The following is a 27,790-nucleotide window of genomic DNA, read 5'->3' as shown; positions in this document are numbered from 1 at the left end:
TGGCAAGGATTGTGCGAATATTGGGCACGATCCTTTGGCGAATAGGGAAAATTATGCTCTTGAGGGCCAAACAAGGATCGCTGACAATAAACCAACAAATCATCAAAGCAGAGTTGCCAAACACACCGCAAAGGACAAAGGACGCGGACAAAGGATTCCCGATACCCGATATAATCGATCATTTGGCAGTTTTGCAAAATGCTTAACAAAGAGGCCACACAATGCAAAAAATGAGTTGAAGGGGCAAAGTTTTTAGCACATCGAACCCTTTTCGCTTCGAGGGCTCTGCAACGCAATGTTTGCCAATAATTTAATTGATAAATGATTTGATTTCTGCCAGCCATCGTCATCGATCACAAAAGCAGTGAGGCATTGAAGTTTCTCCTCCATTCGATTAGCATATCAATGCGCATTATTATAGATGCACTAATGATGAGGCGATTCTTTGGTGGTTATTGTCCCGCTGCTCGATCTTCGGGGTGGCTCCTCAGCTCCTTGTCCTTGATCCTGTCTTGTCTCTGGGTGCTGAAATCATCACGGCTCCGTCCGTTGTGCGTCTCATCAGGCGCTTTGTTATGCTAACTATGAGAAAAAAAATAAATGTGGCAGAGGATCTTCGGTAGAGCCACGGGATCCTTGGGCCTGGGACTGTCACTCTTACTTGCAGCTTGATCGATATGATAATTAGAATGCAGTGCCCGCCAGCAGTTAGGACTCATCCTTGCGATGATGCCATCTGTCTGGGGCACAAGGAAACTTTCCCAGCGTGATCACTAAAAAACGTGGATAGCTTCTGCTGGCATATCAAATTGAATTTCACAGTACTTAAAACGACTATTTATCTTTTAAGGAACTACTATCTGATTATAAAAATAAGTCAGTTTGAGAAAAGCAAGCGTAAGAGATCTTAAATATAATCCATATCTTTAGTTGATATTAAGTTAAAAAACTGAATTTTAAGCAGAATTTTCATCTAATTAAAACTAGTTTGAAGGCTTACAGCATTAGCATAAGTATTATACCATCTGCATTAGAGAAATCCCAAGCAATTGATTGATATCAAAAGATAGCTTCATTCCATTTGGCTTGAGCCATTATAAATTCCCCTTTCGCTTTTTCTCCCAGTGCAGTGCAATCAATTTATCAGTTTTTTTTTGTTTTTGGGCAGGGCATTATGCAAACGACTGGCAATTGAATATTGTCTATGGGTTTTCAATGCCAAGAGATCATTTCGGTGCAGCAGAAAGGCGTCATCAAAGGCATCAATAGATTTATGGTTTCTAAACTCCAGACCCAGAAATCAAAACACACACACACACCAGTTACCCTAACTGAAAGGAGATAGGATGCGATCATCAGGGGTTGCGCACAAAACAAAACATCCGGGGATCCGCGAAAGGAAAACCTTTCACCCCAGCGAAGGACCTCATTTTAGCATAAGAAAAGGATTCGCTTTTCTCTCTCTCATAACCCGTTCGCGAATGGCATTTAGTCGCCTCGATCGGCATTCAGCGATTCTTTGGGATAAACTATTTATGAAATTATTAAACAATGCGCACAATATGCGGATACACTCCACCGATTAGCTCGGGATCGAAGAGAATGGAAGGTGTGTATGTTTTTCCCATAACTTCTTGTTCCTGCGGCATTTGCATTCTGGCCTTTTGCCCCAGCTCCTTGCCAATTTGGTTGGCATTGTGATACGCGGTATTGTTCGATTCTAATAAGGTGCGATATTGTGAAATTTGATGCGATTTTCGTTAGCTATTCTTATTGCCATATTGGCACCCTTTCACCCGAGTTCATATCATATCATATATATATTCGCACACTGGAACTGGAGGGCACACTCTGCTCCTATTGTTGAGGTTTGTGGTGGGCCCGTGTTTGGATTGATTTTCCCTTATCATATCTATTGTTATGTAATTGAGATCCTTGAGCGAATATTGGCATATTGCAAAAAAATAAAAGGTTTGAGGCCTTTTAATTAAATGGTTTAGTTTGTGATATATGAGTATTTAAATAGCATAATATTAATAGTGTGCCCTGGCATTTGAAATACGATCTATAAACTTTATTTATAATGCGTTTCCTTTTCCCCAAAAGAAGTCATTTATGATACCAATCTAACAGATGTTGGATAAAGGTTTTACATTTTCACGCATTTAATGCCCTTTTCACTCCTTTTTTTAATGAAAAAAAGGGGTTTATATTGATGGGGAGATGCACGATAAAACAATTTTCATTAATGCTTTTTAGTTTGCTGTTTATTTACAATTTGAAAAGATTTTAATAAAAAAAATGCACAACGCTGTGATTGTAAATTAATTTTTTCCATTGTCACAACATTTTTATTTTCCCATGATTTTCGCTTTTTGCTTAAACTCAGTTAAAAAATCGCGTTCCCAGGATATCTTTTTTTTTCCAAAAAGGAGAATCAAACACTTAACGTTGTTTACAATTACTCAACAATACCCCAATTTTTTTTCCTCTAGCATTTACAATTTACAATTCAAATCCTTGACATCCAACACGTGTTAAAATTGTGAAAAAAGGCGGTTTCAATCAAAAGACAAAAAACAAAAATTAACTGCGCAATTGAAAGACATTAAATTGGAAACAGGATTTTGCCCTAAAATGACGCAGTAACATTTATTTAATTAACATTTCCGCGCCGCCTTTTTATCAAAGTGGAAAAAAAACCTGGAAATAGGTACTAAAAAAACGGATAAAAAACTACAGTAACAAGATTTTAAGATCCTTTTCACCAAAACGAAGCAAAAAACTTGTCACGCAGGATATGCGTATTCAAAATAGGAATGAAAAAAAGGAGGCAAAAAAGCTGAACTCCAATTATAAACGACTTTTTTCGGTAGTCAAGCATAAAAAATTTGGGAAACTGAACAAAAAAATGGGTTAAAAAATTGATGCGCCCAATACAATAGGGGCTGCAAGGATGAGCATGCATCCTGATGATTTTTTTCTTCACGTCCTTTTGGGTGCGGACTCAAAAAAAAAAAAAAGAAACCGTCCAAAAAAGTATGCAACGGGCGGCATTTGGTTACCTAATTTGAATATTTGGCGCTGGAAATTTTCTCACGATTTTTTGTGTTCTCCCTGCCAGGTTACCCACAAGGCTGAAAGACACGCTGCGTTCAGGGTGACGATCAAGGATGAAGGACTCGCACAAAGACGCAGACGCCAGAAGACAAGGAGGTGAAAAAAATCCGGCTTTTTTTGCCTCATTTCCATGCGGAAGCGTTTCCTTGCCGAAGCACCAAGGGTGCCAGGACAAAAGGACGCAAGGATGCCTTAATTTATGCACAACACGTTCGCGGATCGGACGCCGCCAGTTGTCCTCAAAGGGTTGAAGCGCTGATCCTATCCCAGGACATGGCCCCGCATTTGCATACGTGATCGAGGAGCAGGAGAAGGGTGCGTCTCGCAGGACTCGCAGGGTCAAACATCATTTTTCATTTATTCTCCGCAAAAAAAAAGAGGTAGAAACGAAAAAAACCGTTGTGCTTTCGAATAGAAAAATACGTAAATTATTTAAATACATTTTTTTTCACGTCATTTTTCAGAGTCCTGCGCATTAGGAAGTCCTGCGAGCTCTGAAGTATCAGCATCCTTAGCGAACTGGGTCACTTTTCTATGCAAATGGGAAGAGGATAAGGAGGAGGGACCCACCCCGAGATCCGTCCTGCCATCCTGGCACATCCTTTTGATCGGTCGTCCTTTTCTTCACATCTGTGGTCCTTCCGTTATTTGTTTATCTCTCCTTTGCATTCTCGTTCTTTGTATTCGCCCATTTGAAACGCCTTGGGCGAGTTCCTCAGTCAATATTTGCTCATTAGTCGCGATCTATAATTCTAATTATTATAATTTAGTACCCGATGGCAAATGAAAAATTGATCAAGCAGCTGTTTGAACCGAAAAGGGTTCGGTAACCTTTCGATTCATAAAGCATACAAATAGTTAAATGCATTTTTATTTTGCATTTTAAGACCAACTATACAATGGTTAATTAATGATCTGACGCAAGTTAAAAATTACTTTTTTTAAATCCAAAAGTTTAAGATTAACTGCGTTTGCCTTATGCAACAAATTTAAAACGAAATGAACTAACCCGTTGAATATTCCAATCAAATCAAATCAAATCGAAAATCAATCAAATTATACCCTTCACGGTTTAAACAAAATAATATCCATCACATTCTTAAAGAAACCGAAAATTATGCAAAATTTATTCAAACGCTGAAATCAAAATTTCGCAAGCTCCAATCATTGTTTTCTTCATGTTGGGCTTTGTTGGCGAGAAATTAATTAAGTTACAGTTTAATTAAGTTAAGTTAAGTTACAGGTACAAGACGGTCAAAGGTCGATTCCCCTTACCTTTTGCATGTTCTCCTTATCTGCAAACAGGTTGACTTGTGCCAAAACTAAATTTTCGAAAGCTTTTCGATTGTCCATTAGTGGGAGTTGTGCAAGTAGTTCCTTTTGGTATGCGACAACGAGCATACCCTGTACCAAAATATAGTAGCTATTTATATAACTGTTACAAACTAATCCCAGAGGGTATCAATGAATGCAGAATACCCTACCTTTCGTTTAGATAAATTTGCGTTAGAAGAGACATAATGATTGATCGTGTGCCAATTGTAGACGAACCAAAAGTGGAATCGTTTTGGGGAGAAAGGGGAAGGGTTTGGGGGATTGGGGATTGTTTTGGGGGGAGACCATTAGGAAATGTATTTTATTTATTTTTGCTGTCTTTGTTCACTGCCAAATAAATTTCATTTTTATTTGCCTTCTTTATTCGTTTTTGTTGCTGTCGGTACGCAATTTAAGTGAATATTCGGTTTCTAGTCAAACCGGTTGGAATTGGTCAGACTTTTTGGGAATTTGTAATTCAGCGTACTGATAAATCTTATATATGTATATATATTTGTAGATAAGAACCAATCAATTTGGCAGCGATTAAGTAATTTTACATTTTATGATGCACTTTTATTATGCAATTAAAACTGTTATTCGGTTATAAAACTACATATATTCAAACAAAGAATCAATATAACGAAGAATTACGATTTTTTTTAGCCAATACAAAATTAAAATTTTTTAGCCAAATGCAACAACGCATAATTTAAGCAATATTGTAATATTTCTATACTGTATTAAGTTATTGGAAAACAAAACTAAACTAAAATCCCAGTTAACTGCTTGAAAATTCTCCAACAGTTCAAGAGTAAAGATTCACATAGACATATATTGTACATCTATTTTTTGTGAGAGTATTCTACCCAATTAATCCTTAAAAATGTTGGCCGGCTGCCCCGATGAGCTGCCCAATCCGCACAAGAACTGCCTGCACGAGATGCTCCAGGCGCTGATCTGCAACGACAACGATGTGAAGCGCTTGAACACGGAGCTGCGGAATCTTAATCTAGAGCTAAAGGCGGAGCTGGCCAAGATTAACAAGGCGAACCAGAAGTGCGGGCACGAGAAGAAGGGCAAGGTGGTTTGCGAGAGCACCGAGGATGTGACGAAGTTCGCCCAGCGGATCAATAGCCTGGAAGAGGTGAATGCGCACTTCACGCAGCGATGTGAGGAGATTCGAAAGCGGCGGGACAACATCATCATCTATGCCCGCCAGTGCCTGTACGCCTACAACGAGGAGAAGTGCAAGTTCAAGTCATTCCACGAGAACACGGTGGACTACATAAAGCGGACGGCGACACTCTCCCAGGATGCGGAGGTCATCCGGGCATGCGGAAAGGAGGTGTGCGAGCTGCATAAGCGCTTCGTGCGGGAGGTGGCCAAGCTGAAGAGCTGCGAGGCGGAGCTGCTGCCCTTCTTCAAGCTGCTCAAGGAATCCGATCCGAAGACCTACTGCGAGTGCTGCTGCTTCAAGAATTACGACTGGATGCCCAAGAGCAAGAACCTGGAGGCCGTGGATGCAATGGCTGGCGAGATCAAGGAGCAGATGGGCGACGTCCTGGTCAGGGCCTTCGCCCAGCTGCACATTCATTCGCCGCAGGATCCACGCGCCTTCATTGCTGCCTATCTCATGAATCTTGATCGGAACGAGCAGGAAATGAAGGAGAAGCTCATGATTTTCCAAGCAGATCCAGCAGTGCAACCCCAGGAGCTTTCGGACCCCACATTCAATTGCGAGGACAATTGTCCAAAGCCTGAATGATATCATTATTAATCCACGCTTGTATTCGAATAATAACTTTAAATTGGCAAACCAAGTACACAGAATTTATTGCCACCAGCGGAAATTATGAATTAAAAAGCGGCTTCCTCCAAACATTTTATTAATTCAAAATAAACACGCAATACATTTCGGACATATGGGTTTCTATGTGTTTAAGAGTAGTAGTAAACATACACTAGTTATATTTAATCCTTAGGCTTTCGTTATACAAAGGAAATCACATATAGAGCTGTTATAAACCTTAAATACTCGGTTTGCATAGCCATCTAAGATCGGGTAAATAATGCAGCTTGAATATAAAGACGTATGGTGGCTATAATTTATTTCTTGCGACGATTACCGCGGCGGCTGTTGGGATCCGGCTCCTTTTCTCCAATGCCTGTAATGGAGGCACCCGCTAGCTCGGAGTTGGCCATCTTTTGCTGATTGTCCAAGAAGAACATAATGTCGCGCAGCTGTTCCTTTAAGTCGGTCACCTCGGCGTCGTGGGTTTGCTTGAACTCGTTGTACTGCTGTTCCAAGAGCTTGTATTTGCCGTGCCAGGAGCTCTGGTTGGTCTGCAGTGCCTTGGACAACTCACGCTCTTCGTTCAGCTGCTTCTGCACATCCTTTAGCCTAAAAGAGCACGATATTGGTTAATATTCATTAACAACTGCGAAGTGCATTGATTTCTTACTTAGCTGTGTGCTGGGCCAACTTGCGCTCCAGGTTGACCTTCTCTTTCTGCATGGTCTGCTGAAGCTGTTGAAGCTCGGTGACTTCTGTTTTGGCTTCGATGGCAGTCGCCTTGTGGTTCTGCCACTCCTGCTCAAGCCGTTCCATCCGCTCCTCATAATACTTCCGCTGTGTGTCCAGCTGCGAGGTCAGCAGGTAGGTGAACTCCATCTGCATGGAGTCGATCTTTTCCTCGCGCTCATCTTTCTCGGTTTGCGATGCCACCAGCTTGCCGTCGGACTTGTTTTGAAATAGGCGATGCACAAAGTTGTCACCGGCATAGTCCCATACGCTTGAGGTGCCCAACTGCATGGCGAAGGTGTGATTTGTTGCCCGGTAGTGTGCAGCAGCATGGCCTCCTTGGTAGCGTCCACAGCCCACATGTCCACAGATCAGGCAGATCCACAAGGAATCGGTGCCCTCGCATTCCATGCACACGGAATCCTCGACCAGTCCAGGAGTTTGAACATGGCGGCACACCGGACAGGTGGAGTCACCCCACTTCATCAGGCAGCTGGCGTGAAAGGCGTGGTTGCACAATATGGTCAACACTCCATCCACGCTCTCGTCCATGCGCTCCAGGCACACCGGACAGGTGGGTAGCTCGGTGTGTCCCATTGGTGGTGCTCCATTCTCGCTCCTCTCCACCTCTGATACCCAGACCGCGTGGCACAGCGAGTCCGGTTCCAGTGAGTTGTAGGTACTGCCATTGTAGGACTTGTAGAACTCCAAAGCGGATTCATTCGAGCGAAACCTAAAAAAAGGGTGATTATATTAGTAAATATCCGTGAATCTTTAAATATCCACATACTCTAGAAGCACCATGAACTGATTGGGGCTGCCGTCTCGGACAATCTGGATGTGTTTGATCTCCGCATGACAGGGGGCAATAAAGTTCAGCAGATCGTGGCAGTTAAGAGTGGCTGGCACGGCCAGCAGGCAGAGTTGGTTAGACGGAGCTTCCTTGATGGCCTTGCGTTCGCTAAAACATACAAAAATAATGGTGAGTGAAATATTTAGTAGCAGAGAGTGGCGTAAACCCACTTCTTCTTGTAGAGATGGATAAGACCTTTGGTCACCTCGACGATGGGATTGCCGGAGAAGTATCCTATCTCCTGGGGGAAGTTGGAAGTGCTGGCTCCCGCCTGGCCATCATCGCCGCTCCGAGGAGTTATCTCCCGGGAGCTGCCCGCCGAGGGGCTGTTCACATGCTGCACGGCGGCTACCCAGTTCATCTCCTGCTGTCTGGGTTCACTCAATTCCCGCTTCCAACGCTGGTTTGTGTACGTTTCGATGATGATTTCGCGGGATTGGCGAAGTCCGCGGTCGCGTTCCCGCTCCTTGAGCACTCGAGGATTGGTTGGATGTTCGGCGGACACAGCTCCCTCAGAATCTGCTCGAAAATAAAGAAATGAACTTCCTTTGTCCGAAGCTATCGTACTGCATTGAATTTTACCTGCACTGGGATCCAAATCCGTTTCGATCTTGATCACACACAGCGAAATGTTTTCTAGCATGACACGGGCATAATTTTCATTAGTTTTTATATAAAAAATAAGCCTAAAGACGGTTTAAAGTGTAATTTTCTATTTTACTGTGTGCGAAATGAGTTTGTTGTTTTTCTATGTGAACTAGTTCGCGCAGAGTGAACAGCCGATTGACATCGATTGCTCGTGACAAAAGAGATAAGTTCAACAATCGCTTATCGATAATGCTTACCAACACTGATTGTAACGTACCAGGATTCAAGTCCATCGGAATTCAAAATATAAAATTTTACTTTCGGGTTCGTTTTAGCAGACTTTCATCGCCAGTACAGAAAATGTATATTTTTTCTCGTATGAAATGATAGGTAATATGGAGCCAATATTATAGAAGTGATTTCCTGTGGAACAGTGTGCTATGAAGTAACATACAACTTGTCGGCTTCGCTTGACAACTTCGGCTTTGGCCACTTCGTTCGGATCCGGATCCGCTTGGCGAGTTGGCCAAAACAAAGCCAGTGCGTTGCTGTTGCTGCTGCGTATCGGACGTGTTCGGTGGGCCAGACTTGCGTCATCCGTGGTTTGGGCCATAACAAAAACAAGTTTACGAAACTTACGTCGTCATCTCGTTTTTTCCCGCGCGCGTAAACCAAGTCCACAAAAAAAAGCGAAGCAAAACAAAAAGGCTGGCCAAAGAAAATTGCAACAAGACAAAAACAAAAGCGAAAGCAAAAGTGAGTGCAATAGTTTTTTGTGATTTAATTCCTTGCTGTTGCTGCAGTAACCATGGGCTGCGCCCGCGGTTAACACAACAAAATTGATTACCATGGGCGCGGCGGACCAAAGTCGTTTGTAATTGCAATTACCAAGATTGGACCACAAAGTACATTTAAGCGCACACACGTGCAACATTGAATGGTATGACCGCGGTCGTAAAAACGGCCATCGCAAGGAGTCAACCTATTGATTTTTGGTATTATTTATTAAGGGGTTCGCCCATAAACCTGCTTACCAAATTCGCAACTGGCTCACCTTTCTCACAACCGCACTCATATGCTAACAACCAAACCCGGAGATCAAAAATAGCCGTGGCTGCACAGCGAGAAACATTTATGCTGAACTAACTCTTTTAATGTATTTACTGCCTACTTGTATTTGTGGCCATTTGAAAGTTATTAGAAACAAGAAACCATAAAGTGTTTTAAATAATATTATTTTCAAATATAAGTTACACCTTAAATGCATAAATTAATCTTAAATTACTCAATCAATGAATGAAACTTTGCGTTTCCTTTGTGAAATATTAATATTAAATGGTGTTACCTCATTTAAGTAAAAGTAAATTTTACCATTTTATGCCAAATTGAATTTCTAAATATTATAGCCTCCTAGTTGCCGCTTTTTTGGCCAGTGCCTGCGTGTGTGAGGACGTCAGCCCGTTTCTGGGTTGCTGCTGACAGCTGCCAAGTGCCAGGAGCTTGTCGTCAACAAGTCTATCAAAAGCACGTTTGTCATTTTTGTTGCACTCGCCCAGCCAGCAGGTGGCACCGCCCAGCGCCACCCACCCACTCCATCCACTCCACCCACTCCACCCACTCCACCCACTTGGCGTCTCACTATGTAAAGCGTGTGTGTGTGTGTCTGAGAGCCGCTTTTGTGTTCGCCAATTTGAAGTTTGTTTGAAACTACATGTATTGCCCCCTCGCTGACATTCATCCCGCTCCGGCACTGAGCACTCTGCCATTTTCATTTGCATTTTCGCCGTTCCGCTTTTCCGCTCTCCGCCCTCGAAAGAAAATCAATTGTTGTATGCAATAAACGCAAGGCGAACGGAACGGAACGCTGCCAACCAGTTTTTGCAGCGGAGCCAAAATCCGTTTTCAGTTTACATAAACAGAGTTTGACTCAAAAAAGTTGGCAAAACCATGGTTTTTTTTTTGTTTCCCTCTTTCTGTTAAATCATGCACAGTTTATATATATAACAAATGGTTAATAACCAAAGCTAAATAGTTTATTGATTACCCAAACATTTCTTGGCTTCAGCTATCGCTGATCAAATTTTATTTAACTTTAATGCTTAAAACTTTTAAAGAATTTCCAAAAGTGTTCTCAGCACCTTTTGTGATGAAGAAACACTAATAAATACTTAATTTATTGAGCTTCTTTTAATTACCCAGTTTATCCTAAAAGGTAATCAATTATTAAAAGCAATTTACTGGGAATATTTAATTAGGCTTTAAGCAGTTTGCTACAGCCTGCAAATTCAATAAAATGGGTAATGTTTTCAAAGAGGATTTCTGCCAAGCATACTTAGTATGAAATTAAAAAAATATAATTAGATTTATAATAGAAAATCTATAATTACTTTTTATTCAATTTTTGTGCACTTTGTGTGAAACTAGTTTGCTTCAAATCGATTTAGTTATTTAAAGCGTCGTCTGCAGCTGGATTTAAAGTTGCATCCAAGAGCTTAGTGACTTTAAAGCTTAGTTTTAGTTTACATTTCACACCTTGCAACAAGCAGCAGCCACCACCCCCCCGCCCCTCGTCTAGGAACCCCCTCTGCCGACGTCGACTGCGCTGCTGTTGCTTTATTCAAATTGAGTTGTTGTTTATTCATGCATTTGTTGCACTTCCCTACGGTTTATTGTTGCCCCAACACCAACGATGGCGCAAACACTCACATAGTTACACACATGCACTTGCTTCTTGTATGTTCATTTGTGGGGGGGAATCCCCCAGCTAGATGGCACCACACCCCCTCGCCGCCCGCGCCACCCATCGCTTGCCAGGCCTGACATTTCTAGCTCGACTCAAGTGTCTGTTACGTTTAAATGTCGGCTCATAGCTACAGTTGCAGTTAAAATTACAAGCCAACTCACTTGTATGTAGATATGTAGATATACATACATGTTGACATGTGGCATTTTGTATGTCTATATGCATAAGCAGTTTGTTTGGCTGTGTGCGAAGTTGGCTTGAAGTGCACTTTCACTTTTTATTCACCCGTAAACAAAAACTGGCAAAACGACAATCGTGCTCCGTCTCTTTCACTCTCTAACTAGCCCGTTATATCTCTATCTCTGCCTTTTTCCAACTACGTTGTCTCTCCATCTCTTTCTGACTTTTTTTTGGAAACTTCTTTTGGACAGTGCTAAAATGCAACCGGTTGAGGTAATCGCGTTTTAGTGCCCATTGTAACCATTTCGAGCATTGTAACCCCAACACACCCAGTCAGCAATTTGAACCCCCACCCACCACCCCCCGAAACACACATTATAATTAGAAACGTATTTGGTACCAATCAATACCATCTGGCTTAGATAAAGGGCATATAGAATGAAAGGGCAAAGGTACAGAACTCATATTACGCATACGCAGTGTTGTACAAAATTAGACCTGTATGTGGGAAAATGTATTTACAAATTCAGGCCAGGCCTAATCAAAATGCAATTAAACTTAGTTAAGCGCCGCGCAAAAAGGAAACCGGACGAAAAATGAAATAATTAATACGCTCTTGTGGTAATTTCATTTGATTGTAGTAGAATGGGTCAGACACCTAAGAGTTAGCTGGGATTAGCTGCGTTAATCCACTTTGCACTAATTATCTGTGAACTAAGGCAATCTGTTTTCGTTACCCATTCCAAACAATGTGTCCAATTTGATTGATTTGGTTGGGCTGGTGGAAACCTATCTTCTAAGCCATGTATTTGGGGGGTTTTTGGAACTTAAGCCATCCATCAATGTCAACAGATTTCGGTTGCCAAAAAAGAACTAGGTTAATTAAAATTGTATTGTATTGAATGTATATACAAGTAAAGAATCCCTAGTTACTCCATGTTACCCAAGATGTCTGCAATTGGAAAAAGTCCAACAGCTCTATTACCAAATTCCAAAAAAAGGATAAGCAAAAGGAAGAGAACTATGATGAAGATGCAGAGCAAGGGAAAGAAAGGGGCAATCATTTCAATAATCCAAACAGCAATCAATATGCAACCCAGACTCCAATTTCCATGCCGCATTGGCCCCAAAGTTGGTTCGGTTCCATTTGCGTTTCACCATCCAGGGAACACCTAATAAAAGCTTATTTGCATATGAATGCCTCGTCGGTTAAGGGAATTCACTGTGTAAATTGTGCAAAAATGCGAGATGAACTTCTTTCGGGTCGGCGGATGGTCTGGGAACTTTCGTTGCGTTCTCCACCTTGCATCTCATCTGGCTGACTGGGTGTGGACGTGTACAGGAGATTGACATCCGGGAGAATGTCCTGGCCCCGGAATGCCAACTGCCTTCCAGTGTGTGTGCTTATGTGTGTGTGCCTGTTTGCTCGTCTGCACTCATTTGTTTGTCCCCAGGTCGAGGATTTTGCATTCAAGTGCATCCATCCCAGGTTTTGTTGTGCACTTTGCCGGGTCAGCCGTTGCTCATTCGCCAGCTTCCCGTGCCCTTCTGTCCGGCGGAATTGCCGTGCTGATGGTGATGGTGATGATGCCACCTGCTGCGTTGTCACTGAAAATTGCTCTGCATTGCAGGGACAACGCTGCGTATACGCGATGTGCCCCGCCGGACAAACACGCTTTGTTTAAGTCGTTATTTTTGTGTAGTGCGCTAGGGTTAAAAAACGGTTGCTAAAAATAAACTTTTGAAAAGTTTATGCAAAAAAAAAACCGGGTGATCCACTTATAATTGATAAATTAAATAAGGATAGATATGCAATTTAATGTACGGTAGATCGAATTTTAAACAATATTTGAGAAATCCCAATATTTAAATTCTTTTATTTTTATTTAATATAAATATTATTTTATTTAATAATCATTTTCCCTAAAAATGTTTGGAATATTGTAAAATTGAACTACTTTTTTATGCTTCAACTTAAAGGGTACAACGAATTCGAGCTTCACAATTGTTGTATCCATCTTTTCACCTCTCCACTGGGTATTTGCATTGGCAGTGCGCTTTTTCGGCATTTTCATTCTCTACAAACAACAAACAAATCAACTTATTTGCCAGTTTCCTGCCCCTCTCCCCCAGCCTTTCATTTCTTTGGTTGTTGGTGTTGGTTGCACGTTGTTTGCTTGGCACTGATTGAGTGCAGTTTTCGCATACATCAACTGCCAGCCGACACACACACATTTGCAAGTCGGCCAGCTTTGACTTTGGCCAAAAGAAGAGTAGATTATGGCCACAAAAACGGGGTGGAATCACTTAAAGAATAATAGAAAAATATGAATATCAAGCAGAAAAGAACACAAACCTGTTTGAACGGAGTAGGAAAATTTAGCACAGCACGATTATTACCCCTAATCCCAAAAAAAAAAAAACAGGAAAAACTCTTTTGCTAATTGGAATAAATGATGGCCTTAATTGCTTCGTGGGGCTTCAACTCGAGTTCATTAAAAAGTTAAATTAAATCTATCAGCCATCAGATGGCCCTAATTCCTTTGGGGCTTTGGCCTACGATAATCCTTTTCAACATCAACATTATTACCATAGACATCAGTGGTCGTCAAATCGTTTCGAGTTTTAATTGAAATGTCAGAGTCTCGAAAATTGTTATGGGCAAAAAAAATTTGAATTGAATTGAATTTTCCTATGCATATTTTATGGATTTTGGCAATTTTGTAGTGTTGTCCTTGTCGTTGTCATGGTTTCAGCTTTATTGCCCCTCGGTGTTTTGCCTGGGTTTTTCGAGATTTTGTAGATGTTCAATTAGGAATAAAGATAGACAGGGGCTAAATGGACAGATAGTTTTATAGATATAGTTTACCGAACGAGTTATTCAATATTAATGCAATTGATTAGCAATAGTTGGCTGGCCGCTTTGAATTAAAAGTGACATGGAGAGTGAAATTCATAAATATCTAATTGTGCGTCTGCTCAGTGGAGGATGTCTAATTCGTTTGTGGATTTGCCAAATTTCAAGGAGCCGGAGGCTATAAAATTAAATTTTGCTATTAAATTTGCAATAATATTTAGGCAGTTTTCCCCTGTTTAACTATAAATTTGTCATGGTTGCGGCAATTAAAGGGATTTCATTCATTTTTGTTTTATTTAACATAATATATTCTAGCATAAAATGGATGTATAATAGTAAAAATTAAAGTATAGTATAGTTTACTTTCGTTGAAAGTTAAATAATAGGTCCTTTTAAGCCTTAGTAGCATTAATTTAAGATACCAATTAATTATTTACCTCTTTAAATTTGACTTCCTCTTTAACTTCACCTAAACAAAGCCTTAAATGGAACATGATTTTCAATCAATTTAAGCCACCTTACCCATTCAACTTAAGCACCTTAGGGAGCTGCCCTTATAGTGCTGAATGCACTATCTAACCATTCAATATCTCGGCATTTTCCATCCCAGATTAGCCTCCATCACTCAAACATTCTTGAAGCCGGAGTATTTAAGTTATCTTTGTGCTGCTGCGAACTGCATTTCTCTTGGCGCAAACAAACATTCCCATCAAACTGTTATCCCATCTCGACTGGCCAATCAACCATCCTGGCCCAGCGCGCCCTTCCAGCGCTATAGATCCATCAATGGCTGGGCAAACATTTCATCATCGTCATCGTTATCATCGATTTGTAATGGTCGGGGGAAGAGAAATGGGAATGGGGGATGTGGGGATCGGGGAATTCCCCTTATTCCCCTTAGTTCTTCCCATGTCGACGGCGCAGCTTTCGCCAAATCAAATCTTTAAACTTGTGCAGCCATCCAGAGCTTATCGCTGAATTCCCAGGCAGATATGCTCCCATACCACCCCTCTTCACTTCGCCCCGCAACATTTTGTGCCACTTGTCTGGCAATAGTTTTGCAATAAAGTTTAACGCATTTTTTTAACTCGCATTTCTCGTTTCATCCTCCGCTTTTTTTGCCCAGCACTTTTTGCCACATCATCGATTTTTATTGAAATTGACACTAACTTTGGGGCGCGGGGAATGGGGGTGCCTGTGGGGGATTAAGGGGCGTTCAACATGAATCCTTATAACAATCTCATTGCGAGGGACACTTTTAATGAGCAGCAACTGGAGCGAATCCACTTTGTTGCAAATGCAAAATGGGCAGGCAAGTGAAAAGTTCTTATAAAGTTGCTAATTGGATTTGATTTCCCAATATGAACGTAAATTTGATTAAAAAATCTTCCTAGCCGAGTGCTCCTCCATTTGTCTCTGCCAGCGCAGCTAGCTGCCTCGCTCTTTCTCTGCTCGATTTTCATTAAGGTTGCACAGAAATTTCATTAAAAATTTATTACCAACTTTTTCCCCCATCAACCCCCCCTCTTTTTTCGTTCCACTCTTTTATTTTCCTCCTATGCCATCTGTTTGGGAGTGCGGACAAGCTAATAACCAACAAAAGTTCACAGAGACATAAAACAAGGCTGCAGCTGAAAGGGAGAAACAAAAGCGAATGCCAACGAGAAGCAGTTAATAAAAAACAGAGAGCGAGAATAAAGAAATGGAAATGCCAAACGAACAGTAAAAGTGGCAACAACGAATCGCAATGGCCAAATGTAGCTGGTCAACACAGATCCAAAGTAGCCAGGCCATGAATGTAACATTTGGGTCTCTGAGTGTTTGAAGGAGTGTGTTGGCCAGTGTATCAACACACAAAACAAAATATGGTTAGTTATATGTACAAATTGAAAATAACTTATAATGGTGCATAAAAGTATGCAATGAAAATCAGAGCAAATTATTCCATAGCATACTTTTTGACTTTTTCATATAAAAAATCAAAATACTAGTGATTTCATTCACTTTGCAACAAATTGCTATTGAATCAGATCTAAGCTATAATTTTTCCATGTGCATAATGGGTTTAAAAAGACGCTCAACTGGTTTTTGTGTTGGCCAATAAAAGAGAAGAGCAAGAGTGGTATAAAGACAAGCGCAGCCATCGAAACGAAAGCAAAATTAAACGACGCGAGACAATAGCGTTAAAAAGTGTGGCAACAAACAGACCAACAAACCAGGGCCAAAAAAAACCAACTCCCCAACAGCATGTGAGATCATAAAATTCACACAAATGTTCAGAGACCCATGAGCACATGTGCAGCATATTCAGGAAACGCAAATTGAGTCAGTAAGTCAAATCGAATTGAATATGAGTGCGGAGTGCGGTGAATGTTGTGAATATGGTGAATGGAAAATGGCACAAGCATAAAGTATATACAGGGGTAAATATCTGATTAAATTGCTCTTACTGCGGAAAATCGGTGTGGCAAATGTTGACAAGCAATTTCAATTTTAATGGATTACAGTTCGTTTGGTACTTTAATAAATATAAATAGAAACAATGCAAACTTTATTCTGCCTTCAGCTGAGTTCATTAAGTCCGAGTTCAGATTACTGCCACCATTCATTCAAATTTCTGTTTATGTTGCCACATTAACGATGGCCAACATGGTAGATTTTATGTTGGTCCTATTAAAATTAACAACTTATCTTGTGGTCTCTTGCCTGGCCTGAACTTGTCTCATCTGAAACTCATCTTATCTGAACCTCATCTCATCTGATCTCATTTACGACTTCTGTTTTAGTACCATCCATTATGTAAGTCATTAGGTTGGCCTTATTTTATGGCTAAGCCCTAAGTCCGTGCCACTTCTGAATCCGAATCCCTCCTCTTCTTCAATAATGAGAACGAAGGGAAATTTATGGGATTTTCTAATTCGCTCGTTGGATGCTCAATGGCGGCATTTCCTCTTCCTGGCTTCTTTGATTTGCCCCCCTTGAGAGCCCATTGAAGTGAAAAGATTTTTCAATGGCTAATTAATAACTTTATGGGTGAAATGGGCGGCGAAAGGGGGTATGCACTCAGCTGGAGAACATAAATTCTTGACTAAAGTGGGCGCTCGAAAAAGAGCAATTTATTCGCCTAAAGCTGAAAGCGATAAAGTGTGTCAAAAAAGACTATGTGATTTGCTACTGGAAATATTTTAAAATTTATTTTTTTTTTTCAGTCTGGTTAAGGTTTATTTGTATTCTTTGGCAAGGGAACCCATTACGCTCTTAAAAATTGCGCTAGTTTTTGACTTGACGGAAGTGCACTCTTTTAAATTGACTTACATTTGAAATGCCATTTCTATCGAAACCCTCTGACTTTGCGACACTAAATTTGGTTGCCCACTGACCCGAATTCGCAATGAGAAACGATTTCCCTAACTTTACTCATGCAAAATCCATTTCCTCTTTTTTACTTGTGCTCCACAGAACCATCGCCATCGCCATTGCCATCAGCATTATCAGCGCACATAATGGAAATGGCGCTCCTAACAATTATGTAAAATTGGTGTAAAATGCAGACGAGATGGAGGCCCGGAATGAAGGAAATGGGAGTCATGCGAAAGGCAATAACACATCAAATTGGTATTAGAAGTTGTTACACCGACGCCCCACGCCAGCTACATTTATATATATAAAAAGGGGGCGGCAGCTGGGCGTGGCCACGGTGATACGAATTGCAGGAGCAGGATCCGTAACATTTCGCCTCCCTGTCGCTGGTTGCAACATAAAAGTCAATTAATGTACAATTACAACAACATCAGGACCACCAGCAACAGGAGAAGCAACGAGCTTCAAAAGGCACCGAAAGAATAGAGGGGGAAAAGAGGAGGAGCTGAGGAGGAGCAGAAATTACTGCAAATTACACGCAACGAGTCCTGAAAGCTGCGGTCCAAGTTGGAGCAAGAGCCGGAAGCCGAGTGGACCGAGGAGGAGGAGTCGGTGTACCAGAACCTAGAGCTGGTCCCATCAACGCCACCACAGCCTCCGTGTCGCCAGCCCCAGCCCCATACCCACACCCATACCCATTTCCATTCCCATCACCATCATCGCCATCAGCCACTCCACTGCCATCTATTGTCCAGCGGTGGCGGCGACAACAACAGCGATAGCGATAGCGAAAGGGACGACGAAGGCGGCGGCAACAAAATGACTTTCGTTAACAAGCTGAGCAAAAGCTTCCGCTGGCTGCGCTGCTCGACATTGTGCGCAATTTTGTTTTATATGTTCTTCATTGGCCTGATCCTGCACAGCACCAGCCAGAAGTTGCAGCAGCAGCTAAAGGAGCAGGGAACCAGCAGTAGCAGCAGCAGTAGCAGCAGCAGCAGCAGCAGCAGCAGCAGCAGCAGTAGCAGTAGCACGCAGGCAGACACAAAAATGGCGCCCAACGTGGGGCATAATGGCGCCCAACGTTGGCCGAATACGCTGCAGGAACTGGAGCGGCAGCAACAAAAACACGAGCAAAGCATGAGGCTCCAGCCTGTGGCAAACAATTTGGATTCGGGGAACGAGAGTAGCCAGCGTCAACCCCATTCCCAGCCGCAAAAAGTGCAAAATGCCAGCAAATCCCCTAACCAGCCAGAAACAGTTATTTTAGCGGCCAGCAATGTGAATGAGAAGCAAATACTGGCAAAAGCTTTCAAACGGTAAGTTTTCCCCCATTCGCCTCCGAGTTATGGCCTTGGTTGAATCCTGGGCCTCGGTTTGTTCGGTTTGTTCGGTTGATAATTTGGCACTAGTTCGGTGGCTCCTTTATTGTTGCGCACGACGATGTTGCCTGCGGCTTTTATCGCCCCAACACTCTGACTCCTCCCAAAGAATCCCCCCCCCATTCGGTGTCCTCCTCCATAACTGGGTGTACGACAAATTGTAAAAATTAGTGGGGCAATAGCAACAGCAGCTGGAATTGATGGATGCTCCGTCGCTGGCAAGGTTGGCTGGGTCAGATTCGATCAATAAGGACACGGACTGAGATTTGTTCACTGCCATGGTTTTGATTCGTTCCGAGCAATCAGAGTAATCGAGTTACCAGCTTGCCGCAAAGCGAAGATAATAAACGTTGATTGAAAAGTTTGCTTGCCAAGTATTGAATTAAACGAGTCCCAAGAGAGACACGGTCAATGCTTTATCAGCAGCCTATGCTGTGTATTTAATAATCCCCATATTTAATAACCCCATCCCATGCCAGGCTTTTGCCATCTTGTAATTGGTTTGCCGGAAGGCCTCCTGATTTCTATCCGGCTGACTTGCACTATTCGCCTAATTACTTAAACATGGTATATAAAACGTTCTCGGCTCCTGCACAAGCGATTAGGCAATTGGCCAATTACTTGGCCTCACTAGAGCTCGTAATAGATTACTTGATGGCTGCCAGTGTTTTGGGTGCGAGAGGTGGTCAGACGGAAACTGAAAAGTTTCCAGTCATGGTCCTGAGCGAAATTGCAATTTGATGCTCTGGGGTTTTTCGGGGGTAACCAAGCAGTCAGTATGCCAGGAATTTTCCAACCAAAATCCAACAGCAATGGAGAAATACGAAAATAAAACTTGAGGTGTTGAAAAGAATTTGAGAGAAAATACATTTTGGGGGGCGAATAACAGAGGAAAATCAAACTGTCACTGCAGATTCATATTTATTCGACTTCTTGGTTGCCAAAACTTTTGGCCTCCTTTGGCCAGTGAAGGCAGTCAAAGTTGCGGTTGGTAAACTTAAAACGTCTTTTGGCAAAACTCATTTCAATTCAATAAATAATAAAGCAGAAATTGCCCCCTGCTGTTGCGATTTCCGAATTTAAAGATGTCCGACTGTGACCTCGAGTCGTTTAACTCTTTGGGTCGGCAGATTCCAGCTGAGCTATCCTGTATCCTTTTGCTGCTAATGAGAGTTTATGTAAGTTCAATTAAGTCTGGGGCAAAGTGAATGATAGAATTTGTGGGCTTCGATTGACAGTTGGGTAAAGTTCGGATACTCTAAGCTCTTATGGGTTAATTAAAACTAAATGAACCGATTTACCTATACTATTAGTATAAAGCAGCAACAATAAACATATTTATATTCAAAGTTATTATGGAATCATACTTCAAGTTGGTATCATGGTGTTATCCTTTCTCATTGAAGAGTTTTTAAGTCTATTTGGCTATTTGGATGGCTCCTAAGTACTGTGCTGCTTTCACCTCATTGCATTTTCTGTTTGGCCCAAGGCCATGGGCACTGCCCCCTCCGCCCACCTTTCAGTTTCTAACGACCTTCGGCTGATACGATAACCAGTTAAAACCCCTGAAGGCAGCCACCAGAAAGCTGTCCATCAGGAGAGCAGTGGCTGTGTACTGGTGTCCATCAGTAAACGTAAACAGGGGAGAGCTTAAAGCAAATACGAATTCGGAGGTTCCACGACACCGGAGTTTTTCAAACTTCGTGCGGCAGTTGGTCCGGAATCTCTCCAGGGTATTTCACTTTGCCTGTTGGCCCGAAATACGGTTTCAGCCATGTCCGTATTTGTTTATAGACAAATGGCGACTGCGTGCTTATATGGCCGCACATATTTGCACAGCATTTATTAATATTTGACGAAGGATAACATTTAAAACCATCGACACCCGAGGGAGTCCGGAATTTATTCGATTCTCTGCTCAGACGAAATTAACATTATTTGCATAGCATTTGTTGCGCCGCATATTTGCAATTTATTTAAGCCAGGCCAAAATAGACGCAGTTATATATGTATATATATTGAATTACGAACAATTCTCGGACAATCGAGCTTAAATCAATCGAGTTTCGAGTTCAAATTCCGGCAGAGAGCAATTAAAGTGAAACAGGAGCGCGGACACTAAATGGCTTTTGTGGCGCGGCAAATATTCGGATCTTTAAGGTCCCTCGGGGGCGAAGTGAGTTATGTGGGGATTTCCACATGTCGCCTTCGCATTAAACTGCAATTAAACTGACCAGAAAATGTTGTGATAATTGCGTTGCTGCCTGAAATTAATAGCCATCATTTGGCGAAGGACCCGACCCCAAACCCTCGAACTTAACGACTCCTGCTCCCCTGGTCCGTAAATGTAAATTCCATTTTAATAATGCGGTGACAGTGGGCGTGAGTTGCGCCGTTCTTTCCTGGGTGTCCGGTTCATTTTTAGGAGCAATTAAATTTTATCTGCAACTGTCGCCTCATCTGGTCGTTGAAAGGGACATTGTTATAAATTTTAATTGTAAACCGTTGTGCTATCGCCGGGCTCCTCGTCGATCCTCGGTCCGATTCTGTCCCCTGTGGGCAGCCACATGCCATCGACAGTTGGCAGTTTTGCAGTTCCAATCTCATTGCCCATGCATGACCGAACCGACCAGTGAGGCGGGCTAATGTCCTGTCCAGTGTCCTGGTATCCAGTGTCCTCTGTCCTCGGTGCTCGTGCCCCTGTGTCCAGGCTGACTTTTGCATCCAATTAGGCCTGCCTGCGGCTCCCGCAGCCTGCCACGCCCCCGGCTAACGCAACGCCCGCCCCCTCATTGATTGGGCGTTGTGCTAAAATTGCACACTTCCCTTTACGTCGTCCTCATCCCTTTCGCTCTTCCTGCGCGAACGCGAACGCACCGAAGTATGCAATAAACTTTGGCCCAAAGTTTGCACGCTGCACGCGGAAAACTTTTTTCACTCAAGTTTTCCTATTGTTGTTAGTGCGCTTGGCGAGTGTGTAGTGCGGTAATGTGATTTATGTGTTTTCGCTTTTTTTTTCTGGAAAAGTTAACACCTTAGGACTCGAACTGACTTGTTAAAAATACTTATTTTAGTTTCTCTAATGAGGTTGAAACGGTTGAAACTTTTTAATAATATTTAATTTAATAAACTGGGCAAGCTTCAGAGATTTGTAATATAAGTTTGAGTCGGAAAAGCGATTGAAAAATAAAACGTGTTTACAACTTTTACTTAAAATGCGATTTAGTAATAAATGGGGATTAATACATTTGTTTATGAACTCCTTGAAAGGAATGTAACCGAGTCGATCTACCCATGTCCGTATGTCTGTCCGTTTGTCTGTCCGTATCTACAAACATGCAGTGACACGAAGCTATAGAGCTACAATTTAAGTTAACTTAACTTTTCTCGAACCAAACAGTTAGAAGCAATTTAAGTTTATAGATATTGAATTTAAGCCAACAAAGTGTCTTTACCATCAGCCCAAAGACATTGGAACTTGCAGTTAAAGGCAAAAGGCCTAGATTAAACAGTCGAAATCAAGTTTGAAGTAATCCCATTAAATTTTCAGCAGTTGGTTTTAACTTCTGCCATCAGACTTCAAAGCAAGACAGCAACTTAGAGTGAGAAGGATGTGGCAGTAAAAAGAGTTGAACGGATAAATGCGAACACAAGTTCTCCACAGACTGGTGTATATGCAATCAAATAATAGTTTTATGCCAGGCATCCTGCTGTCCAAATCCTTAGACAGGATCCCCCTGAAAACGAGCTGCTGGAATCACGGCTGTGGCAGAAGCAATTGGCCAACTTCAGTGGAACCGCAGGCTTATGCAAAATGCACTTTGCGCTTTGTAACAAATCCCCTGCCACTGCAAGCGGGCTTTTGAACCGTGTACTTTCCCCTTTTTCGGTCCGTTCTCAAAGCCTCAATTGCAGAGGAATGTACGAATGCTAAGGTTGTTCCCATTCGCATTTTTTGCGAGTCAATTTCTTGCACGTACAAGACGCCAAAGGAAGAAACGCAAAGCCGGAAAACTTTGTTTTTATTTTCGCAGACTTAGGAGCGCATCCCTCGCCTCATCTTCCTGATCCCACTTGAAAAAGACTCTGCAGGCGACCGCAAACGTTTCTCCATATACATTTCAGCCAAACTGGAGGGCTGGAGGAGTAAAACGTGACCGAGAAGAAGAATTAGGTGGGCGGGCCGTCAAAAAGGAAGAGGCAACTTGAAACCGTTTTAGTTGCAACTTTATTTATTTATCAACTATATGCTAATGAAACCAGTGTGCGGTGGCTGCTTCCTCTTCCTCTTCTGCTGCTGCCACTTCCGTTTCCGCTGTGTCCCCACATACATACAAACGCATGTTATATATATAACGTATACGTACAAGCAAACACAGTTCCAGGCGCAAACAATGCTTACCACTCCTCCGCCATCCGCTGATTATTCCAGTGGTTAGCTGCTCTCTTCCTGTCACTCCAACATCCCCAGCTGCCCTTACTTCCCTGCCAAGTTCCAATAAGAAGCTTTAATATCTGACACCTGTTTTGGGCATTCGCACTTCATTTTGGGGGTTGTGTATACTTAAAGAAATATTCCGAATAACAACGTAAAAAAATTGTACATTTTAGAAAATGTATAGATTTTTAGGTAATTAACTTCTTGTTTATGAACATTTTATGTTAACTTCTGGAAAAATACATAACATAAATATTCACCAATTACCACAATTAGTCTTACCTATTTTTCCCAGTGCAATCGCAGCCTGCGGACCTGAGAAATCATTAGACAGCTGTCATATGCAGCATTTGGTGGGACCACATCTGTGCGGTTAGGCAGAGGTAGATGTCTGGGGATTGGAGTAAGGTGTGCTCCAACATTGAGGACGAGACAAGTGGGCAACAGGGAATTCTTGAGAAATATCTTAGGGGGCCAGCAGATTGCTCTTAATGTATAATGTACATTTGATTAGGCCTTCGTAACTCAGTTATGCTGCAAATTAGTCAGTTGTTACTCAATTTAGAAAAACATGTACTAAATTATATTATTATCAATTCATTTCAGTGCCGATCGCAGTCGCGATGGCATCCTGTCAATCCAGGAATTGGGGCAGTACATAAATCGCCGGATTGTGGAGCACATTGATGAGGCGATTATGAACAATGCCCGCGAGTTCCGACGCGTGGATATTGGTCCTGCGGATGGTCTGATCACCTGGGACGAGTACCACCGGTTCTTCCTTAGGGAGCACGGCATGACGGAGGCGGACATCGATGAGCACGACGAGATTCGCCACACGGCGCTGAACCGCAGGGCCAGGGAAGACATGATGAGGGACAAGGCCCGGTGGTCGGAGGCAGCTCGAACGGATCTGTTCACACTGACCATCGATGAATACCTGAGTTTCCGTCATCCCGAGTCCAGTGTATCCAATCTCTTGGAGCTGGTCGATGATCTGCTGCGCCAATTCGATCAGGATGGAGACGATCAGCTAACCCTGGAGGAGTTCTCCGATCTGAATGTGGACGATGACGATGATCTGATGCGGAAATCTCTGATATCCAAGACTTTGGTGGAGCGACGCGAGGAGTTCAAGCGGATCATCGATAAGAACCACGACGGCAAGGCCGATCGGGGTGAGCTCCTGAACTATGTGAACCCCAAGACTCCGCGGTATGCCCTCCAGGAGGCGGCCACCTTGTTCAGCCTGTGCGACGAGAACAAGGATGAGCTGCTGACGCTCAAAGAGGTAATGAAATGCAATCTTTCAGTTTTAATAGTATCTTTATAATAATATAAAATTATCTACTAATCCTTATGTACAGATGACTGACCATGCCGAGATATTTCTGCAATCCAAGATGATCGACACGGCGAATAGTTTTCACACAGAGTTCTAGCTTAATTCTTCACCATCACTAAACCTTTCACCCCTTAAGCATTTATAGTGATATTAATTTGTAAGTTTTGGCACCTAAAATAGCTAATTTAGTAGCAAAGCGTCTTTTTGTTAATAATTTCTTTAAACTACTTGGATCAGATGTAAAGCATGATGTAAGAAAATCATTTCCTGTGTGATTTTTCAATAACTAGCTTTTAAGGATGCAAAGCAAACAATTTGACACAAATACTCTCCGAATAAATATACGTAATTGTACGAAATTTCCAGGGTGCCTTTTTATGGGATTAAATCGTACGCCCTCGCATTTATTACCCAATCACCTCGCCTCTCTTATCTCTGATTACAAATGATTTGAGCTTTTAACAAAGTATGAAATTAAATTTCAGCCGCCATCGAAATCCCCTTAAGGACATCTTCCATTTGAGCTGACAAATCACTCCACATTAAGGATAAGTCCTTGTTCAATTTGTTTGTTTCGTGCTGTCTCGGCTCCTTGCCTGCTCACTGATGATAAACAAGGCAGGGGACTAATGATAAATAAGTGTCACTTGCAAAAATTTCCATGGAATCCTGCTGCCCCTGCCATGCTAAAGGTGGTGGAATATCCTTGAGATGGAATTTTACAAGCAATTGACTTTCTGATGGGTGTTAATACCTCTCTAATCTCCCCATTTATCCGTCCAGGCAGACTAGGAAAAGCATTTAAAATGTACGGCAAATAGTGATGGATTAGTTGTACTGAGCTTCGAACAGGAGCATCAGCCGGATGTTCTGGCTACGTGACGTGTGTGTGCCGCCGGAGAATTCCGTCCGGATAACGCTACGGGAATAATAATCTCCCGTCCAAGTCGCATCTCATCGCATCGGGGCAAAGGCGGATCCGGGGGATCGCCAGCCTTCATCCGACAATAGACATGCGGTGGGTAATTGAATCTAATTGCTCGGAAGCGCAGATAATGAGCACGTAAAACGCAAGAACCAAAAACAGGAAAGCCAGAACACGTCTATGGCATCTGAATCCGAGTCAGCAACAGAAACATATATCCTTCGACTTTAAGTAAATAAGCAAACACATCAATTCGGTTAATAAGATACAGATGTAGGACATGCAAACAGGACTACGCATATTATATGAGCTGGGGCCAAGATAAGTGAGGTAAGAACGAATGAATGGGGTGTGGAAAGTGCCTCGATAAGTGGCAATGTGTTGCGTAACTTATGGGCATGAAACCATTTTCACTTCAGATCTATCACACTAGCTGGTAAGTAGGCAAATTAAAAGGAAGAAGAATAAAAATTAGGTAGGTAGGTAAAGTAGCGAAGTTAATAAATCCTTAGGCAAGCTGTAGGCTGCCAGCCCATTTCTCATTTTAAAAAGCATTTAAAAATTTCGTTTATCTTAATAACGTGCTCTTTTTTTCCAAAAGTACGTCTGAAAATCCTCATGATACATGAGTGCTATTCATAAATTGAGTTAGCTACATAAAACAAATGGCATCAGGCTAACTTAACGAGCCGCAAAAAAGAAGCCACATATACCACATGAAAAACAGGACCGACCAGGGCAAATGGAACGGCCTTGTCTAGTACAAATGTTTTGCATTATTGGAGCATGGCGAACTGAAGGATACCATGCCGAGGGTACATACTCGTAGATACATACGAGCATTTGGGATACACGTAAGTTACATTAGTCAGTCACTTGGCAGTGGGAAAATTGCTGAGCATGCCAAAAATACTTGGAGGCTTTGGAGGAAATTGCTATTACAGAAGTGAGAGGTCGGCACGCCCACTTTTGCCGGCACGCCCCCCACCCCTCGCCGTCGCAGACCTGCATAAATATGCCAAACACATACAGAGTATTCTATCTGCCACTGCGTTATGTTGGCCATAAATGCTTCATCTTCAACTCATACATATTAAAATCTGGCAAAATAAACTTCAACAGTTCACAAAGCATGGCAGAAAACACAAACATGCTCGTAGGACCCAATGGGTTGGGGTTGTTGTTTTTTTTTTTTTGGTATGGTTTGGGGCTTTTGAAGGGGTGACCCGAGTGGAGCTCATGCATTTTAAAATTCAGCCATTAGAGAAACCAAGTTATTTTGTATGCAGAATATTATTTGGCTTTCACTCCCCCGTTTTCACTTCGAATTTTTGTTATTTTTTGCTTGACATTGCAATAAACATTTCTGCTGAACAACCCGCAAAACATTCTACACAAAAGGGAAACGAGGTGAGACACTTTCGTAGCAATTAAATGTTTTTTTTTGAGCAATTTGCTGCATAAATCAGTTTTAAATGTTATAGTGTAAATCAACCAAATAGTTCTGTGCGAGGGAAAGGGACACTGAGATAGAAGGAGATACTGAGCTTGGCTTAAATTGGTCCACAACACATTATTTAACAGGACGTTCGAGGTAAAGGACAATGGAAAAAGCTGTAGCTTTTGTAGCTTTGTGGCTCATATTTTTGTGTTTTTTAAATACCTAAATTAGTTAATTATAATTTGTACCTAATGGGATTAAATTATAATTAAATGAAGCACAATTAAGTACAATTTACTAAATGAACAGATAAGTTATTGTAGTTGAAGATGAGTTCAGCGATTTGGAAGCCATTGTTTTGATTAATTCTTTAAATTTAAGTTTTTTCCTAACTCGTTAAATATCTACTGCTACTCTAAAAAGTTTTTTAAATTTACAACTATGCATATGCATAGCTTTGCCCAAAAAAGTAGGCAATAATTGCATTAGTTTTGTGACCAATAATTTAAATAGGACAATTTCACCAAAAAAGCTTGTTGAAAACCAAGAAATTTCCTCCGGAAATGAATAAATTTCAAATATTTAATATTATTTTACTAGCACCTACACATGGGGGAAAAATCAAACGTTAGGCTTTCCAGTTGTATGGGTTGATATTGATGACAATTTGAATATTTATGTTTTTGTAAGCATGAGCAAAATTCCGACACACAATATACATTG

The 27,790-nt window shown here is 41.9% G+C and overlaps 3 protein-coding genes across 5 annotated transcripts; 2 read left to right on the top strand and 1 right to left on the bottom strand.

Annotated features, from left to right (window-relative positions):
* The first annotated feature begins 5,234 nt into the window (after positions 1–5,234).
* On the top strand, positions 5,235–6,358 carry LOC6727481. Its single transcript, XM_002102825.4, has one exon. The coding sequence runs from the start codon at positions 5,321–5,323 to the stop codon at positions 6,200–6,202; it is 882 nt and encodes a 293-aa protein (XP_002102861.1). The 5' UTR covers positions 5,235–5,320; the 3' UTR covers positions 6,203–6,358.
* Positions 6,310–8,816, bottom strand: LOC6727480 (BRCA1-associated protein). The gene is made up of 6 exons (XM_016176421.3): positions 8,677–8,816; positions 8,394–8,447; positions 7,982–8,330; positions 7,749–7,919; positions 6,900–7,691; positions 6,310–6,838 (listed from the first exon to the last, which is right to left on the bottom strand). The coding sequence occupies exons 1-6, from the start codon at positions 8,690–8,692 to the stop codon at positions 6,544–6,546; spliced, it is 1,677 nt and encodes a 558-aa protein (XP_016034069.2). The 5' UTR covers positions 8,693–8,816; the 3' UTR covers positions 6,310–6,543.
* A 97-nt stretch (positions 8,817–8,913) lies between these two features.
* On the top strand, positions 8,914–25,060 carry LOC6727479 (45 kDa calcium-binding protein). 3 transcript variants are annotated; one of them, XM_039294694.2, is made up of 5 exons: positions 8,914–9,155; positions 17,639–18,514; positions 18,560–18,855; positions 23,963–24,647; positions 24,724–25,060. In XM_039294694.2, the coding sequence occupies exons 2-5, from the start codon at positions 18,359–18,361 to the stop codon at positions 24,796–24,798; spliced, it is 1,212 nt and encodes a 403-aa protein (XP_039150628.1). In that variant the 5' UTR covers positions 8,914–9,155; positions 17,639–18,358; the 3' UTR covers positions 24,799–25,060. The 3 variants fall into 3 exon arrangements, with proteins under 3 accessions (XP_039150628.1, XP_016034068.1, XP_039150627.1); XM_016175573.3 differs by having other exon boundaries at positions 17,639–18,855; XM_039294693.2 differs by lacking the exon at positions 8,914–9,155 and adding an exon at positions 9,198–9,339 and having other exon boundaries at positions 17,639–18,855.
* The last annotated feature ends 2,730 nt before the right edge of the window (positions 25,061–27,790 follow it).

The sequence above is a fragment of the Drosophila simulans genome, chromosome 3R (assembly GCF_016746395.2).
Source record: "Drosophila simulans strain w501 chromosome 3R, Prin_Dsim_3.1, whole genome shotgun sequence".
In the NCBI taxonomy this organism is placed as follows: Eukaryota; Metazoa; Arthropoda; class Insecta; order Diptera; family Drosophilidae; genus Drosophila; species Drosophila simulans.
The sequence above is the reverse complement of the archived record's forward strand: the minus strand, read 5'-3'. Positions and strand labels throughout refer to the sequence as shown.

Excerpts from the sequence above, each read along its gene's own strand:
- LOC6727480 (XM_016176421.3), bottom strand. Across the intron at positions 8,331-8,393 it reads GGATTTGGATCCCAGTGCAG|ATTCTGAGGGAGCTGTGTCC; the intron begins GTAAAATTCAAT and ends ATTTTCGAGCAG. Across the intron at positions 7,692-7,748 it reads CAGTTCATGGTGCTTCTAGA|GTTTCGCTCGAATGAATCCG; the intron begins GTATGTGGATAT and ends CCCTTTTTTTAG.
- LOC6727481 (XM_002102825.4), top strand. The coding sequence starts at position 5,321 with ATGTTGGCCGGCTGCCCCGATGAGCTGCCCAATCCGCACAAGAACTGC.
- LOC6727479 (XM_016175573.3), top strand. The coding sequence starts at position 18,359 with ATGACTTTCGTTAACAAGCTGAGCAAAAGCTTCCGCTGGCTGCGCTGC. Across the intron at positions 18,856-23,962 it reads CTGGCAAAAGCTTTCAAACG|TGCCGATCGCAGTCGCGATG; the intron begins GTAAGTTTTCCC and ends AATTCATTTCAG. Across the intron at positions 24,648-24,723 it reads AGCTGCTGACGCTCAAAGAG|ATGACTGACCATGCCGAGAT; the intron begins GTAATGAAATGC and ends CCTTATGTACAG.